General features: G+C 45.6%; 1 protein-coding gene across 1 annotated transcript in view; it reads right to left on the bottom strand.

The window, feature by feature from the left end:
* CCDC6 (coiled-coil domain containing 6) overlaps positions 1-17,705 on the bottom strand; it is a 118,675-nt gene extending 100,970 nt beyond the window's left edge. Inside the window, exon 1 of the mRNA XM_003783639.2 lies at positions 17,174-17,705. Coding sequence (XP_003783687.1) covers positions 17,174-17,476 — 303 coding nt within the window. The 5' untranslated portion in view covers positions 17,477-17,705. The remainder of the gene's footprint in view (positions 1-17,173) is intronic.
* Positions 17,706-18,614: the final 909 nt, after the last annotated feature.

Below are 18,614 nucleotides of genomic sequence, written 5' to 3'. Positions count from 1 at the left end.
ACACACACACACCTGAAATTCATACTACTGTGTGTTGTGTGTTGAGGAGGGATGGGAAGCCAGTTTATATAACTCCTAACAACAAAACCAACATGACTGGGATGCTTGGGGGATGGAGACCAGGAAACAAGGTAGCAGGTAAAAGGTCCCCAGCCTGCTGTCTACAGCTCCAGGGGAAAGAGGAAGGTTAGAGCGGGGGCCAGCAGCCTCAAGGCAAGTAAAGATAGTATGTTTGATCCCAAAAAATCTTATGCTGTTTACCTTTCAAACCTAAGTTTATGGGGGAGAGCGTTGCTAATTTTCTTAAGTATGGTGGTTATAAAGCCCTTATCAGACATGCAAATTGAACTATGTGTGGGTGAAATTATTTCAGGATAGACCATGTGTCAGTAACTGAGAAGCTGGTGGTTTGCTGATTCACTCTACCTTTGTATATGCTTTGAAAATTTCCATAATAAAAACAAAATCCCCTAACAGCATAAAAATAAATTTCACAGCAGGGGAATATGAGAAAAGTATTCTAATAATCTGATCACGTGCCAAACATCCAGGGCTAGCAAGCAAGGCCTCTTGGACACTAAGGTGGGGGCAGCCATTTCTCCTCCTAGGACATCAGCATCCTTACCAGGTCAGGGGCCGGGAGTGTCATGGGACCCAGGCACCATGCGCTTATCGTAAATGTGACGGGCACTGACCGTGAACATCCCAAGCTGCTCACCACTAGTTAAATGGTGCATGCTCTGTGTCAGAGCAGCTGGCCTGGAAGATACTCAGGTGCAGAGCTTCCCATCTGGCATTCCCTGCAGGAAGATGCACACCAGCCACCAATGACAAATGGCAACAGGAATACATGAGAAAGCATTGTATGGAAGGGCTTCTGAGGCAGAAGTAGGGACAGGAAGACCTCGAGTATCAACCCAGCCATTCAGAGCTGCATGGGATGCTACAAGGGCAGCCTGCTGTTTCCAGCCGCCATGCCTTTGTCCGTGCTGTTCCTTCTCCCTGGAATGCCCTTTACGCACATCTTCCCAAGAGTCCTCCAACCTTCTGCTATCTGCAAAGCATTCCACAACTGCCCAAGCCAAACACAGTCACTTCATTTTCATTTTTTCCTGGGCGTGTCTGGCCCAAGACACCTTCACTGACCTTCCTGTCCTCAGCAACACAGGGGTGACCTCTGCCGCCTACATCTCCCCATTCCCAAAGTAAGCCAATGGGATTCAGCCAATGAAAGGCATTTGGAAAAAATGAAGGGGTAAAAGGTTCGAGAACTCAGGATGTTTCTTCCCTTTCTCAGGCTTGGCTACACCTGTCTCAGAGTCCACTGAGGTTCTAGGTTTCTCTGGGTGAGCCCAGCCCCCAGGCTCTGGTAACACCACCTCCTCCCCCTGATGTCCAGGAGGTGTGGCAGTGGTGTCCTGCTACTGCCCTCCCCTCAGCAACCAGTTCCCTGATTACACATTCTTCCCTCTCACTCCACATGTTTTGTTTTCCTGCATGAACGCTGAATGACAGACTGGTCATCTTCCTTCACCCACATCTCTCAACAGCCCCTGCACAGCAGCCAGGGGGTCTTCCCAGGCGTCAGATGCCTGGAGCCCAGGGCAGGGGCTCAGTTATTCACATACTGCCTGGCTCCTGAAAGGACACCTAAGGACTGTCAAGTTCAATGAATGCATGGACACCTCATCATCTATCCAAGTTAAAAAAAAGACAGCCACAAGAAAACTCTCAGAAACATGCTTAAAAGACAGAAGCAGCCTGCTTTTGAAAGGAAAATAATTATAAGAATTCACCGCCCAAGAATTAGAACTGGCCAGACTAAAGGGCAAAGATTTGGATTATGAATTTTCAAAAACAAACAAAAAAACTCAAAAAGTTGCTATATTCCGACTCCTCCAAGGAATGTCATAGACCCGCATGGCAGCAAGTGGTCACAGAAAAACAGAATGTGGTTAAGAACAGCGCCTCCAAAGCCAGGCTGCCAGATCCTGGCCCTACCACCCAGCAGTGAATGACCCTCGCAGGTTAACTTCCCTGCACTTCACGTCCCTGAATCTATAAAGTTGCAATAATCACAATCCCTGGTTTTGATTCAAGGGCTTCAATCAAGGTAGTACCTATTGGTCGTTAGTCATCCTCTACAGCATATTCCAGGGGTCTCAAACTCAACTGCCATCAGAGTGGGAATTAAATAAGCATGTGAAGCTCCAGGAGCAGCCACAGAGAGCAGCGACGCCCACAGCAAAACAGAGAACATGCCCTTGCTGCGTGTTCTCTTCCAAAGGTCTTTCCCCGGGGGCCAGGCTGCTAGTTTGCAAACCTGAGTTCTAAGCACGCCTTTCACGAAACTGAGGAGACAAATGGAGTCCAAAAATACATGACTGCTGCCTGGTCCCACAGACAGGGTTAGGCTGAGCGGCCTGGTTCCCTCGGCGCCACTGCAGGCTCCAGAGGAAAGGAAATATAAAATGGTGGAGTTGCTCACATGCGGCCAAGCAAGATGGCTTCCACAGAAGTGGGAAATTTCGGAGGAAGAGGGTGGTGTAAAGACAGAAAAGAGGAAAGCACAACTGTCAGCAGCTGAGGAAGGAGCGCCACCCTGAGAAGACTTCAAAGAGTCCCACACAGGAGAAGACAAGGGTCGGCTGCTTCTAAGACAGCAACTCATCTCAGGGAGAAAAAGAAGAAAAGGAAGAAACCAGGCAAAAGCCAGTCCACAGTACTGAAGAGGGACAGGGAAGATGGGTGCTGGGTGTGTCCTGAGGGCTACGGTAAGTCACGCTGTTCAGCCCTAAAACTGGGGGATTTAAAATATCACAGTCCCTTCTCGGAGAAGGCAAGGTGACTTGGAGGTCTGCTAAGCTGCCACAGTCACACAGCTGGGAAGGAGCAGAACGGAGATGTCAACAGAGGTCCTCTCTAAGTTTCAGAACTGTCGGATAACATAGGATGCCCAGTTATATTTGAATTTCAGATAAATTGTTGCTGTGCATATGTTCACGTAACATCTGGAACATTACATATACTAAAAAATTATTGTTTACCTAAAATGTGTATGCGGCTGCGCAGTCTGTGTTTTCATTTGCTAACTTTGCCAGCCCTGCTTGGTTTCCAAGCCTCTGTCATACCCAGTTTCTGCCCAAAGAACCCTGGGTGGGAAATCAAAAATTTTTGATAAAATTGAAAGGACAAGTAATGCACATAGATGGCCTAACAGAGAATGCTTATCTACAACACATCAAATTTAAAAGCGCAAAAACAGGCTGGGTGTGGTGGCTCACACCTACAATCCTAGCACTCTGGGAGGCTGAGGCTGGTAGATTACCTGAGCCAGGAGTTCAAGACCAACCTGAACAAGAGTAAGACCCCATCTCTACTAAAAATAGAACTAGGTGGGCATTGTGGCAGGTGTCTGTAGTCCCAGCTACTTGGGAGGCTGCAACAAGAGATTGCTTAAACCCAAGAGAGTTGAGGTTGCTGTGGGCTATGAGGCCACAGCACTCAACCCCAGGGCAACTAAGTGAAACTCTCAAAAAAATAATAAAATAAAATAAACAAAAGTAGTAGAAGCTACAGAAGACTGTGAGAGCTGGGGAAAGCTGTTCTAGCTTTCACTTGTGGTCTAACAAGTGAATTCCAATTCCCTTTTCACAGGACCCCTCAGGTTACAATGACCTAGACCTGCAAGGCTCTGGGCCAAATGAGAATCAATCAAATAAGAGATTACTCTCATTAGTGCTAATCTTCCTTACCTGCAAAAGAGTTCAACAGGAAGGTGTTTAGACAAGCAGCAGGGAGGAGGGACAGAGAGAGACCAAGAGGCTGCAATAGTCTTTGCTAAAACCTCAGATTCGCAATAGACAGACAACAGCCAAAGGTTCAAGACAGCTTACTTTAATTTATGTACAAGCAGAGGCCCTGGATTAGATAAAATATTCTCCTCTCCCTCTCTCAACATGCAAAAGCCATCACACAAAACCAATAAACCCGAATCAGTACCTAGGGAAGGAAACTTATCCCCTAAATCTTCAAAAAATCCCCAGGCTACCTCTTCTACTACTAGAGAGAAATCCAGAGGCCACAGAAAGAAAAGAGGTCACTAGAGGAGTCCTTTTGCAAACAGAGCAAACTATTACCTCCCACAGCTCTGCCCCTGGCTCCTAACCCGGGGCTATCTTTCCACCCTTTGGGTACTGGGAGCCTGCTAAGTAAGTCGATTTCAAAGATGCACGCTTTAGTTTCTGTTCTTCAAACCAGCCACTAAGCAGAAGTGGCACTAGGGCGTCAGCCCTCAAAGTCCACCTTCTGGAATCCATACCCCATGAAAGAAGGTCAAAAGTTACACATCAGAGAAGCAGGTTTGACAGCCTTCTGTCTGCCCATAGTGCTAAAGTCAGAAAACTAGGAAAAGGACAGGAAGAGCCCTACAACTGACCTGGGGGTGGGGAGGATGGGGGGGACAGATCCTTTAGGAAGTGTCTGCCTCCTGCTTTTACACAGCTACACAGGCCGGTTTAATCCTGGCTCACCAAGCTCTGGAAAAAACACCAAGTTTCCAGGCATCCCTAAATTCCAGATGAACACGCACTGAGAATCTGCTCCCCAGCCACTCCCCAGGCAGGGCAGAGGGAGCTCTGTGCCACCTCAAATGCCCCCTCTCAGCTTTCAAGGGGTTACTTTCCTATCATTATAAGATTATCTAGAGTGGGACTGAATTCAAAATGTATTTTGGAGGACAAGAGAAAGTGTGTGGGGGTGGGTCACCATCAGTAATAATCTTTAATAACATTTTGTCCAGAAATAATAGTTCACCAATTACCAAAACACTTTCATAAGTGTATCGGTTCATCTGATCCTCATAACACGTGGGAGGGAAGCAAACTTGGTGTTACCCTTACAGACTACAATTTTAACGGGTATGTAAACCAAGACTCAAAGGCTCCTAATACAATATAACCCCACTAGTAAAGTAGCTCCAACCTCACTCCAACCTCCCAACAATCGTTAGGGCCTGCGTGTCCAATACTGTGCCACATTCCTTTCATATTATCCCAGGGACCAACACAAAGGGAAGTCGGACTGGGCGCCCAGGGAACAGACACTAAAACTGCAAACAATTTCACAGATGCTCAGGCAGAATACTGCACCACAATAAAAAAGATATAGTGCTGTAGGTAACAACTCAGATGCTGTTCAGTATTAGTAAACAAACCCAGATGATCAAAGAATCCAGATACACAGAATATATTCTGTATACTTCCCTATATTTGAAATTCAAACATAAGCAAAATGTGTCTATATTGAGAAAAGTGAGAACATGGTTACTTCTGGGGGGGTATGACTGAGAAAGAGCACATGGAAGTTTCAGGGGTGCTGGGTGGTAGTTACTGCAGTGAATTCATTTTTAAATTTGTTCCCCGTTGTTCAACAGTTTGAAGTTTGTGCATACTGCAATAAACATATTATGCTCCGCTAAAGAGTTAGCAAATGTTGAGCACCACTCAAAATAAATTCCACAAATTTTACTGAACAGATAATGTGGTGGAAAACACAAGTGACCCTGCAAATGGCAGGGTTGTTATGTGCCAGTCACCTTGCAAGGTACCATCAGGCTGCTGTGTTCAAATCACTTGCTGCAATCCTCAAGGGTTGCTGGGACTCCCTGTAGCTCATTTCTTCATCTGTGACACGGAGATCATAAAGGGCTATCGTGAGGACTAAACGAGGCCCTAAAGGTGAAGTGCTGAGAACTCTACGGGGCACACAGTGAGACTGCAGTATGTGGCGGTTATCGTGGAGGAAGATCGCCTTCCAGATGACAAAGGACAAAATACCCATCTTTAAATAGTTCAGAAGAAAAACACAAACATCTGCACTAAGCACCAGGCACAGAAATGTACCTGTTATTCTCCCTCCCTGTCCTTCTGTAGAAAACCCCTGGATGGAGCCCAGGAGCAAGCCCACCTGGCCCTGCTCTCCTCTCAGCCTTTTTTTTTTTTTTTTTGGACACTGAGGTCCTGCCCAGGTACGGAAGGAGTGCCTTTTCCAGCCATCCACATCCCCTCACCTTCTTCTAAATTACCTTTGACTTATCCTTTAGGTTTTGGCCAAGAAATTCTCTCCTTCTAAAGCTTAACTCTGGTCCCCACCCTTAGATTGAGTCAGGGGCCCTCCAACAACACTCCCAGCACAATCTCATCCCAGCTGTTACATACGGGCACACTGCCTGGCATACAGCAGGCACTCAATATGTTTGTTGAAAAAATCCCCACTTATACTGCGCTAATCAGGCTATTTTTAAGTAGAAGCTGTAGCATACAAGGAAATACAAAGGAAGAAACTGATTCCAGACTAAGATGGGGAGGGAGGGACAGAGTCCTTCTGGCTCTGCCATATGCAGAGGTGGCCATGTAACTGGAGTTTGGGGACAGAGTGCAGAGGTGGAACAGATCAAGGCCAAACGGAGGGCAAAAAGTCAGAAAGGGGAGCGCAGACTGCCCCTCATACCCTGAAGGCAGCCTCTCCACTGCTGTTTCCTTCCTAAGACAGGGAGCTTGCTGCCCTGGCAACGCTCCCTTAGGCCCAGTATCCTGGGAATTTGCCGTGGTAATTGGTAGAAACCACTAACAGGAAAATGCCCACAATGAGATAAAGATAAAACTGTCCCTAAATTAACTTATATCCCACCCTTCCATAGGCTGTGCTTGAGCTCTTAGGCCAGACCTGGGTTCAAATTCCAACGCCATCTAATAGCCAGGTGATGTGACCTTAGACAAGTGATGCAATCTCTCTGGGCCTAAATTTGCAAGTTTACATTTCTGGATAACAGTAGTACTGACCACATAGGACTCTGGTGAGGATTGAATGAGAGGATGTGTGCAAACCCCTTCCAACCATGCCTATCCCAGAGTAAGCACTGGGTAACATTAGCTGTTAGCACGGCAACACAAAAACATTTGGAAGTGGGACAGCACTGGTCAATAAAAATTTAAGCTTTTTTCCTTCAAATCTTAAATTATGGTTTATTCAAAATGCCATCAAGGAAATTAAATGCTTACAACACATGTCAAAAAAATAAATAAAAGCCAATTATCATCTGTGAAGTGTTAGGGCAAGGTCCTTTACCTCCTGGAGGACACGCCCTCACTGTGGGTTATTCCCTCAACCAGCACTCTCCACATCTGGGTGCTTACTCTAAATGCAAATTACAACAGTAGGGGCCAAGCCCAGGGCCAGGCACAGGGCAGGGCACTGTACATGTTTACTGAATGATCAGAAAGAACCAGATATGGGGTCGCTGAAAGGCAATAGAAACTTAAGTTGAAGCAAGGTATCCACAGCACTTTCATGAAAACATTTCAGTCCAAACTTATAACTTCAATGCCAAGAGAATAAAAGACCAACTAGCTGCTTTTGTGGTCAGAGCAAGTTTTTTTTAAACACGTTTTAAAAATTAAAAATTATTTAAATGAACAAAAATAATCACTGGGAACAGAGGTTACCAGGGGAGGGAAAAATAGGGAGTTCTTGTTTAATGTCAAGAGTTTCTGCTGGGGATGATGAAAAAGTTCTGGACATCGGTAACGGTGATGGTTGCAAAACAGTGTAGATGAACGTAATGCCACGGAGTTGTACACATAAGAAAGGTACATCATATGTTGTGTATATTTTACAATTTTTAAAAATTGCAGGAAAAAAAGTCACTGGCCTTGTTCTCTGGGTACCTAAGGTGCCATGCATTTAAGGTCTAAATCAGGGGTCCTCAAACTTTTTAAACAGGGGGCCAGTTCACTGTCCCTCAGATCATTGGAGGGCCGGACTGTGGGCCGCGGGACTAGTCAGCTGCTAAGCAGGACAGGCAGCAGCGGCAAAAACACTTGGCAGGTGGATAAACGTCCTAGGCAAGCCGCATGTGGCCCACGGGCCGTAGTTTGAGGACACCTGGTCTAAATGGTGTGAAACAATTCATGTATTTCCAAAAGACATGACCATTTACTAGGTAATGATCTGGACCTGAAGAAATCCCACCCTCTCCTTTGTAGCATATATACTTAAAATTGTCCTCTTTGGTAAACAAAAACACATTAAAAATCACCTAGTCAATTTCTTTCCACCAAGTTTAGTAAAACTACTAAATGAAACAGAGACAATGAATAGAACCTTCTCTAAAGAAGACAGACAAATGGCTAACAAATATGTGAAAAAATGATCACTGTCCCTAATCAGAGAAATGCAAATCAAAACTACCCTGAGAAATCACCTAACCCCAGCAAGAATGACCCACATCACAAAGTCTCAAAGCTGCAGATGCTGGCATGGATGTAGAGAAAAGGCAACACTTTTACACTGCTGGTGTGACTGCAAACTATTACAACCTTTTGGAAGGACATATGGAGAATCCTCAAAGAACTCAAATTAGACCTACCATTTGATGCTGCAATCCCATTACTAGGCATCTCCTCATAAGAAAAATAATCCTTTTATCTTAAGGACATTTGCACTGGACTGTTTATCGCAGCTCAATTTACAATCATGAAAATGTGGAAACAGCCTAAATGCCCACCAACCCAGGAAGGGATTAACTAGCTGCCCTATCTGTATACCATGGAATACTATTCAGCCATTTAAAAAGATGGAGACTTTACATGTTTTGTATTAACCTCAATGGAGGTGGAACACATTCTTCTTAGTAAAGCATCACAAGAATGGAGAAGCAAGAATCCAATGTACTCAAATTCTAATATGAAGGCAGATGATCTAATACAGATGGGGGTAGGGAAATGAAGGAGCAGGGAGAGAGGAGGAGGGAGGGGGATGGTGGGTCACAATTTATGGCATACTTCTTGGAGGCAGGACACAATTATATGAGGGACAGTATCTAACAAATGCAATCAGTGTAACCTAATTCTTTGTACCCTCAATGAATCCCACACAATTAAAAAAAAAAAAAGACACTATGTTTTGACTCAACAAATGTCTTTTAAATTAAATGTCTTATAGTGAAGAACCCTCCTTGCAAAAAGCAAACCTCAATAGAATAAAAGCTATCATTTGAGTTGGTATATTAGGATAATTAAAAAAATAAATCACCATTTACATAATAGTTCTTTTCTATATTAAACACGAGGTATAATTATTTTTCTCAAATCTGTCCCTTTTAGTCCCTCTAATTCAATTTCAAAAAGCAAATACCACAAAATAGTCAAACTAGTCACTTATAAAACACAAGAAGTATTTAATGCAGGTACCTCAATTTCTATGAACTTTCTTGAGCTCACCCATAAGCCCTGCTGTTTTCATTCTTTCAGTCTCTTCTTTCCTTCTCTGGAAAACTTTGAATTATGACTTATGTTTGGCTGAACATCCCAACCCTGCTCCTCAGTACCCAGTGGCCTCATTTGATCCTCAGTGCCCTGCGATGCCCTGGAGAGTATTAACTAGATCACTCTGGACACACACCTGGCACCCGCCAAGGCTGGATTGATCTGGAACAGATGCATGGAAGATTAGCCAGCCCATCAATCACCACTGCTTTTTAAAAAAACTGGAATTCAAAGTTGCCTATAAAATATTATCTCTAAGTTTATTACTGCAAGAAGTCTTTGCTTTCAGAAAGTTTCAACTTAAAAACTTGGGAAATTTGATCCACCCAACCATATTCCATGAAAGGAATGAGAGTGGGCCCCAGAGTATAATAAAAATAGAGGGAAAAACACCCAGATAATTTCAATCTACTGACAGATGCAAATTATGAAATTAAAACAATGACATTTCTTTTCAATCATCACCACATTAAAAACGAAAATTAAATATAAACTAAAGCCTCCCTGTGCTACCTCAGAATTGATAAATTGAGCAATAGCTCTCTTCATCTCTCTTATAAAATAAACTACAAGCTAATTAAACTAGGAGAGAATATGACACATTGTTTTCCTGAAAGGTATTCAGTGAGATACAAGCACTTTAGTTTGGAAGGTAGAAGGTAAAGTCCTCTCCCTTGTAACTCCTCCAGGAGCCTTCCTCAACTTCCTTCCTTCCATATACACACTGGACCCAACCTCACCCCACACCCACACCCACACCCCCACCCCCACTGGAGAGAAAGTTTCCCTCTGAATGCCCCACAGCACCAAGCAAGGGCCAGGCTAAATGAAAGTCAAGTTCAATCCTGGCAGGCTACTGGAGGAACCCTTGCATGCCCATTAAATTATTTCTGGCACACAGTAGGCCATAAGCATATATAGGTACATATACAAGCCAAGGAAGGCTGGATACTGCCTATCTGAGGGTGTATTTATACAAGCCATTTTGTGCCTGCCAAAGAAGCAAAGGAGTGGGGTAAGGAAGTGGGGATCAAAAAATTTCCCAGGATTAAACAAATGAGTAGTATAAGGAATTGGAATCACTACATTTAATAGGAACCAGTAATAAGTAAAGGGGAAGGTTAAAACTAAATTAACTATCATCACATCGCCAACCACCCCTCCTTTTTTATCCCTAAAGAGAGAACCCACACAATGTGACATTTACAATTTATCAGTATGAGGGTTGGGATAAACTTCACAGCTAAGAAAATCTGACAGTCTTGGGAAAGTAGGAAGAACCTCCAAGTTAATGCCACTCTAAAATCCTGACAATTAAGAATATTATCCAGAGCATTAGCTTCTGTCAAGAAAAGTGCAACCACCACCAAACAGGAACATACTGAACCTATGAACCTATGAACATTTACTCTGCCAGCTTTGACAATAATTCAGAACATCTAAAAGCAACCACATTGTGATTGAAAACAAAAGGCAACACCTACCTACTGAGGCAAAGAGCATGCAGAGGGGATAGGAGACTAGTGTTATTCCTTACTCTGCTTGGCTGTAGTTTGATAGCTAGGGAGAGCCTGCTTATGGGTAAATGCAATGATCTCTAGGAGACATGATTGAAGGAGAAAAAATAGACACAGAACACTGGTACACTGTGTGTGACACTGTATCAACTTCCCACCTCCACTCTGCAAGGCACATGTGGACACCTAATCAGCAAGGCTCCCCATTCTGCTGTCAGATGCTTCCCCAATCAGAGCTTCAAGTGACCTTATTTGCCTTGATGCTGTGATGGTCTAGCTCCCTAGAGGCAGCTGTGGGGTATTTCAACACTAAAAGGTTATAGGAAACACCTGGAATGATCTGTCACCATCACTAAAGCCAAGGCAACAAATCTTAACACTTGCCATAGGGCTACTTTTTCCTCTAACCCTTATTCAGAAACCCTTGGAAAAAGTGAACCTGAAGACACTTTGTCCCCTTTCCGATGAAATGTATCAGGAACATCCAGGTGTATGCTACAAGGTAGCCTACATCACCCAGGGATAGAAGGTAAGGGCTTAGGGCACATACTAATCCAGTGGTCCCCCCAAAGTATACAGTGTATCCATTTATCCACCCCATTCCCTTCACTAACTATAGTATGGAGGGTGATTGCTCCTGTGGCAGGAGAGTGGCTCCACAAGGACAAGGTACAGGAGATAGTATTACACTTTCACCCCAGGAAAAAAAAAAAAAGAAAGAAAACACACACACATAATACCCTGCCTCTGGAGTGTCTCCCGCATGCCAGGCACTGAGGAATGTGATGACCCAGGCAAATTTTGTCCCTAAAGGAATTTACACATCTACTGGGATGATGTTGAGTGCTGAAAGGTCAGTGGCAAAAGGGTTCTATGGACTCACAGGAGAAGGCCCATACTCCAGCAAGTAGCTAAATAAATAGGCAGCACCAGGGCCTGCTGGGCAGGGGTTCAGGTGGGCAGCAGGAGTAGAGAAGAGCATTTTAGGGTAGGAAGCACCTCCTGCAGAAGCCTACTGAAATTCCAGGTGCTGGGAGTTCAGGGAGTAAAGTGAGAGCTCAGTAAGTGCAGGAGGGATGCGGCTGTGCAGGGAGCGGGGGCCCACCCATCACCATCAGGCAGAGCCTGGCAAATCACCAGTAAGTTTATGTGGCTCCAACAGCAACGGGAAGCCACGGAAAGTTTCTAAGCAAGCAATCCCCACCTCAGATTGTTGCTTCAGACCAGTCTCTCTGGTCTTAGAAAAAAGTCACCACAAACCAGATACTGTGGATTCTCTCCCCCCTACCTTCAGCAATATTAAGGACAGCACTGTAAAAGAGTGTCGTGGCCGCCTTCAAATGTTCAGCTCCTTCTTAATGAAGTACAGATTATATGAAACACACAGAAGTGCCTACAGATGGGCAAAACTTCAAAGGCAGATGAAATATATGAAAACCACCCCGGTAAGAAGATTTGTATATGGTTAGACCTAACTGTGAGGTCATACTTCCCTCAAAGTTGCGTCTAAAGTTGGGTGTTTCCATAAGAATCTGAGAAATACTTTTTCTAAAGGTGAGGAGGGAGGTGCAGAGTGGAGCCGCTCTACCTCTTTACAAGGGCAACACTGATCTGATAGCTTCAGAGAGTCTGCCAAAATGAAGTCTTAAAAATGGGAAATAGCATATTAGGCTTCCAGTATAAATAATCCAAAATACACCGTAACTATATGGTAGCTTTTATTGGTTAATGAAACCACTACACTGCTGTTGATGTTTAAAATAGTCTGGTTTTCTAATCTTGCCATACAACATGTTTTTCTAACTTCAGAATATCTTTGTATTTCTGTATTTCCCTAAACTTTCATAAAGAAGGATTAATTTTATAGTCAGAAAAAAGACGTTTAAATACCAGTGATTTATTACACGCTTTTATTTCCAAACCAAACACAGAACTAAAGATCTGAACCTGCCTAGAAGAGGCACACACACCCCACAGAGCCAGCCAAGGCCCGGTTTATACGCTCGGAGAATGCCGGCAACTAGTTGAGACCTTGGAAGCCTTCCAATTACTGTCCACAACTGCATTTCCTCACCTTCTCAGAGACCACCACCCCTTCATAACTCTTATTACACTGATTCAGACAACCCACAATCACATTCTCACCCGCAGGACAAGCCAGAAAGATCTGGACTAACATACAAAGCTCAAAAGGGTGACTGCGCATACATTGCTTGTTTCCTCCACTCCAAAAAATAAATTATTTAATCAGCAGCTTGATTCCACTGTTGATTTAATGAATAAAACGTGATAATCACTCAAAACATGCTATTCCAGGCTCGGCGCCTGTATCAAGGTGCCAGCCATATACACCAGAGCTGGCGAGTTCAAACCCAGCCCGGTCTGCCAAACAGCAATGACAACTACAACCAAAAAATAGCCAGAAGTTGTGGCGGGCACTTGTGGTCCCAGCTACTTGGGAGCCTGAGGCAAAAGAATCGCTTAAGCCCAGGAGTTTGAGGTTGCTGTGAGTTGTGATGCCTCAGCACTCTAGCAACGGGCATTTTTTTTTTCTGTCTCAAAAAAAAAAAAAAAATTCTATTGCACCTTTTAAGCTCCAAATAAAATGCCCTGGGGGCAATTTAAAACTCATAGATGTACTCAGCCCTTACAGACTTCTTATAGTTGATTCTTCCCTCGCAGACTACAGATGATGTTTACCTCTATTATACAGATGCTAAGAACACACCATGTAACCAGTTTTTTATTAAGTGAGTAGCTTGATCAGAATAAGCATGAACATAGCAGAAGAGACAGAGGAGATAGCTGGTAAAGAGATTCGACTGAACTCTGGCCTTGACTTAAGAAGGGGGGAGACAAAAAAGTAAGATATCACACCTACTAGAATGGCCAAAATCCAGAACCCTGACAATACTAAATGTTGGTGAGCAAAAGCAACTCTCAATCATTGCTGGTGGAAGTGTAAAAACACGGAGGCAGTTTGGCCATTTCTTACAAAATTGAATATACTCTTTAACATATAAGCCAGCAATCGTGCTTCTTGGTATTTACCTAAATGAGCTAAAATCTTCTGTCCAGGCAAAAACATGCAAACAAATATTTACAGCCACTTTCCTCGTAACTGCCAAAACTTAGAAGCAACCAAGATGTCTTTCAATGGGTGAACCGTATATATCCCAACAAAGAAATATCAGTCAACACTAAAAAGAAATGAACTAGCTTTGAAAAATACAGAGGAAACAGAAATGCGTATTACTAAATGAACAAAGCCAATCTGAAAAAGCTGCATACTGTGTGATTCCAACCATATGACATTCTAGAAAAGGTAAGACTATAGAGAGTAAAATTGATCAGTGGTTGCCAAGAGTTAGGGAGAAGACAGGGATACACAGGCAGAACAGAGACTTTTCAGGGCTGTGAAACTATTCCGCATGGTACTGTATGTCACTCACTATACACCTGTCCAAGTCTGGAATATACAAGACTGAGAAGGAACCCTAATGTAAACTACAGACTGTGTGATAATGATGTATCAATGAAGGAGCACTGATTGTAACAAACACACCACACAAGAGCAGGATATTACAGGTAGAAGCAGCTGTGCTCATGAGAAGGCAGGGTGTACACCCCAAATCTCTGTACCTTATGCCCAGTTTTACTGTGAACCTAAAACTACTCCTAAAAAAAAAAAAATTAAAGTCTATTTCAAAACAAACCAAAAAAAAGGTGGCTCTCTATTCTCCAGGGTGTGGCTGAAAGGCAATGTGCCTTCCTAAACATGTTCAAGGAAAAGCAAAGGCAGCATAATCACCTCTACTGCTCAGGAACATGAACATAAATATCATAATTAAAGGAACTACTAACAGCCAGGAAGGCAAGTAATAAGACTATAGTATCATCTTCCCTTCAAATTAACTAAAATAGTGAAAAACCTAACAAGGCCTTCACTCAATTGAATTATCACAAGCCCTGTCACAAACTTCCTAGGTAGCTACTAAGCAAGGGTAATGCTTAAATCAGAGTTCTCAGGGACTGGACAGCTTAACCTTGACATACAGTGTTGTTTAATAAACTTCTCATATCCAGACCCATTTCAGGGAGTCACACACTTCCCCACATTACATACCGAAGAGGTCAAACTCATCCCATCACAATTTGAATCCTAGGTCAGTTAACAAAACCCTCAAAAGTTTTAGGAAATCTCTTTTCTGTGTTTGTCCTTCAATTCTCCAGTAACACCTGCCAAGTATTAGGGAACCAGGCAAACCACAAGCATTTCTGTCTCCCTGAATATATTACTCACAGATTAAAGAAGAACTGAGAGGCTTCTGATAGTGGTGGACTATCATCTAAATTTTTAAACTTTACTCAGTAAGACCACAGAACATTTCAGAAAGTACGTCCAGTGGATGTCAGTTTTAGTTGAGGGTAAGTGCTAAGAAATAAAGCCACTACTTTATACGCTCCTGGAGCCAAGTATTCAAGAGGCCTCTAATCTTACACACCAGGAATGAATATGTTTGTTCCCAAAAGCCAATGTGCTTGTGTACAATTTACAGACCTACTTATAACATGGTCAAAGTGTCAAACAGATAACCCTTTCATAGTTTCTCCACCTCCCATTCCTCCCTCCCAAACAAACAAAAACAGCCTGAATTGCTTACTGTACGAAAGCTAGAGATTTTGTGTCACGTAAGTTCTGCTACTTTCCATGGTTCACAAGCTCCAAGAGACTAACCCTCTTGGTTTACTAAGTCCAACTTTAAATAAACTGCCTCCACCAACTTCGCTCTCCTCTCAACCCCCACTCAGGAGAGAGACCTCTCAGCCAAGAAAGCTCCATAGGAAGCTTGGAAGTGGCTGCCTCTGCAATTCCTCCCCCTTCCTACCAAAAGGACACTTCAAGAACTTTATGGGTTTGGAGACACATGAAACTTGCTCCAATTCCATTCACCAGGACTGGATTTGAGCATGCGAAGTGTCTTTCTATAATCAGCTGCTACTTAGGTTGCTGATCACACTGAACTTTGGCAGAAACCTGTTTTCTACATTACGAATACCACCTAGTCTCACGTAGCCAGCAGTGGGGAAATACACACATTTTCCTGGCACAGAAGGCATCCTAAACTTGCCCCATTTCAGTTCCCAGGTGTGACCCCTCCACTCCCAAATTCATCCCTTTTTCCTCCAGCTCAAGGTTCAGCCTAATTTAGCTACTGTGTAGCAGCTATGGCAATTCATCTCCTTGATTTCTTGACATTTCTTTCTCTGCTCCTGGCTGAGAAACTGTTTTGATCTGAATAGTGTTGTTCTGTGCAGGGATTCTGCATGTTAATGATGTGGCAAGCTGGCAGAAATGTTAGGTGAGAGCACACAGTGTACTTTTTCTAGTTACGTTTCGCCTCATCACAGCTATAAGCCTTTCTAAATGCCTGCTACTCCAGGAGAGAGATCTACAGACCTAATCTCACCCTTTTCTGGGGAGCCTCCAGGGGCCAGGTGGAAACAGAACAGATGGCCTGTTTTCCAGTCAAGTATCTGGACTCAGAGGCAAGATAGTCTAACCACTCCACCACCAATGAAGCAAACACACGTACAGAAACATCTGGCTCAGCAAGGGAGTCACAGTCGCCTTCCCCTGTTTTCGGCCCCTGCCCTGTCCAGGCCAGGATGCTGCACTCTCCTTATATACCGTCCACCTTCCCATCCCAAAGAAAAGGGCTTTCTACAGAGGTGGGAGCTTTAGCTTCGGTACCCGCCCTTCCCTCTCGATCCTGGCCAAAAACTCCACTTCCCGGATTCCCGGCGACTCTCTCCCGCCCCCTCCCCGGGCGATCCAGCTAGCGCCGTCCTGATGCCAGCTGAGTGCCCAGTTCAGCTGCGCACCCCCTGCACTCCCAGCCAGGCCTCAGGAACAGACCCCGGCTTCCCACCTCATCCCTAGACTCGGGTTCCCCAGAATCTGAACGCACCCTTCAGGCGTGCTAAGACTGAAATAAGTCCCACCCCGCCCCCCAACCACGCCACCAGCTTCCAGCCCTACCCTGAAGGGGCCTCCTCCCCAGAGGCCAAAAGGAACCAAAGGTGGTTGCCCTGCTAGCCTTTCTCCACACCCGCGAGGGTCCTGGGCCCCCGAGGAGGACAGACCCGCGTGGCCCCGGAGGGACACCTCCCTTTCCCCCATGGAGGCTGCCAGATCTCCTCGGGGAGTGTACTCGCCGCGGGTCCCTGGGAGTCTAGGGGAGCCTGGAGGCTGCCTGGATCCGAGTGCAGCCCCTCCCGGGGACAGGAGGAGGTCGGCGCTGCCGCGCGCCCCCGGGGGGCACTCACGATGGTCACGCTGGCTTTGCGCAGGTCTCGGTTCTCCTCCTGCAGAGCCTTGCACTTGAGTTTGTAGGTTTCCAGCTCGATCTTCAGCACCTTATTCTCCTGCTGCAGCGAGGCCAGGCGGTTGGTGAGCTCCTCCAGGCGGAACGGTGAGATGACAATGCCCCCCGACTTCCCACCGCCACCGCCTCCTCCGCCGCCACCACTGCCGCCCGAGGTCGACGAGCAGGACGACTGCATGGCGGCCGAGCTGCTGCTGTTGCCCCCTGCTCCGTCCGTGTCGCTCTCGCTGGCGCTGTCCGCCATGGCCGCGGCGGGCTGGGGAAAGGAGGAGGAGCAGGGAGGCGGCGGCGGCGGCGGCGAAGGCTGGGCTGCGAATGAGTGGGCGCCGGGCGAGCACTGGGGAGCGCCGAGCTGGGCGCCTGGCACCAGGGCGCAGACTCGGAGCGGCGGCGAGAGAAAGAGAGGGAGCTTCCCGCTGCCAAGGGACCTCCTCTGCCAGAGAACAGAGACCCCGCCCGGGCTCGGGCAGTATTGCACTGGGGCTCGCTCCAGCTGGGCCTGGCGCGCTCGCTAGGCCGCCCTGCAAAGCTGGCCGAAAGCTCGAGGACCCGCCCGGCGACCGCTGGCTGGGAACGCGCGGGCACGGCGGGTGCAGGAAAGCCAGGCCTGCCTGCGCACCACCAGCTCGCCGGCCGCACGTGTTCCGAGGGAGGGCCTCCGAGCCCCCTGACCTAGCCCACAGCCGCCCAACCCCTTCCGGGCTCGCGCACGCTCCGGGGAAAAGGAAACCCAAAGCCCCGCCAGTCTCGCAGGTGCTGGAGACACGTGGAAAGGTCAGCCTGGCTCCGGCATCCAGCCTGGGCGGTGGAGTGGCCCCATCTTCCGCCGACTGTGTGTGCGCGTGTCTCCCTCTGTCTGTTTCACTCATACACGCAGTTTTCTCTTTTCAGTGAGCAAAGTGCTTTTGACTGGGAAGGTTTGGATAAAGCTAAAAGAACAAACAGAAAGTTCCCCTGCAAAGGGCTGAGTTGGTGAAACACCAGCAGCCACAGGTTAACCTTGTTAAGAAAGAATTTGCAGGACAGACACACCACCCTCTAATAATCTCATAAACCACACTGCTGCGCTCCATTGTTTAAACAAGGTGCGACTTTTTTTTTTTCCTTTTTCTCTTTGTATCTTGCAAATATTCCCAACGCTCATCACAGGGTAGGATTAAGACACTAAAGTTTGTCTAAACAAAAAAGAAGAGAAGCACTTTTAGTGGAAGGATTGAAACACATTTCTAAGTGCTAATTTTCCAAAGCAACTGCAGACATAATATGCTATGCAAATAGTCATGATTAAACGGGAATACAACATAACCATCACCCTTTGCTATATCCCCTTGCTCTCACCTAGAAAACTTTAGTATGTAAAAATAAAACAGATTAAAGTGGTC

This window comes from Otolemur garnettii, unplaced genomic scaffold (genome assembly GCF_000181295.1).
Source record: "Otolemur garnettii isolate 467f Iridium unplaced genomic scaffold, OtoGar3 scaffold00008, whole genome shotgun sequence".
Lineage (NCBI taxonomy): Eukaryota > Metazoa > Chordata > Mammalia > Primates > Galagidae > Otolemur > Otolemur garnettii.
The sequence above is the reverse complement of the archived record's forward strand: the minus strand, read 5'-3'. Positions and strand labels throughout refer to the sequence as shown.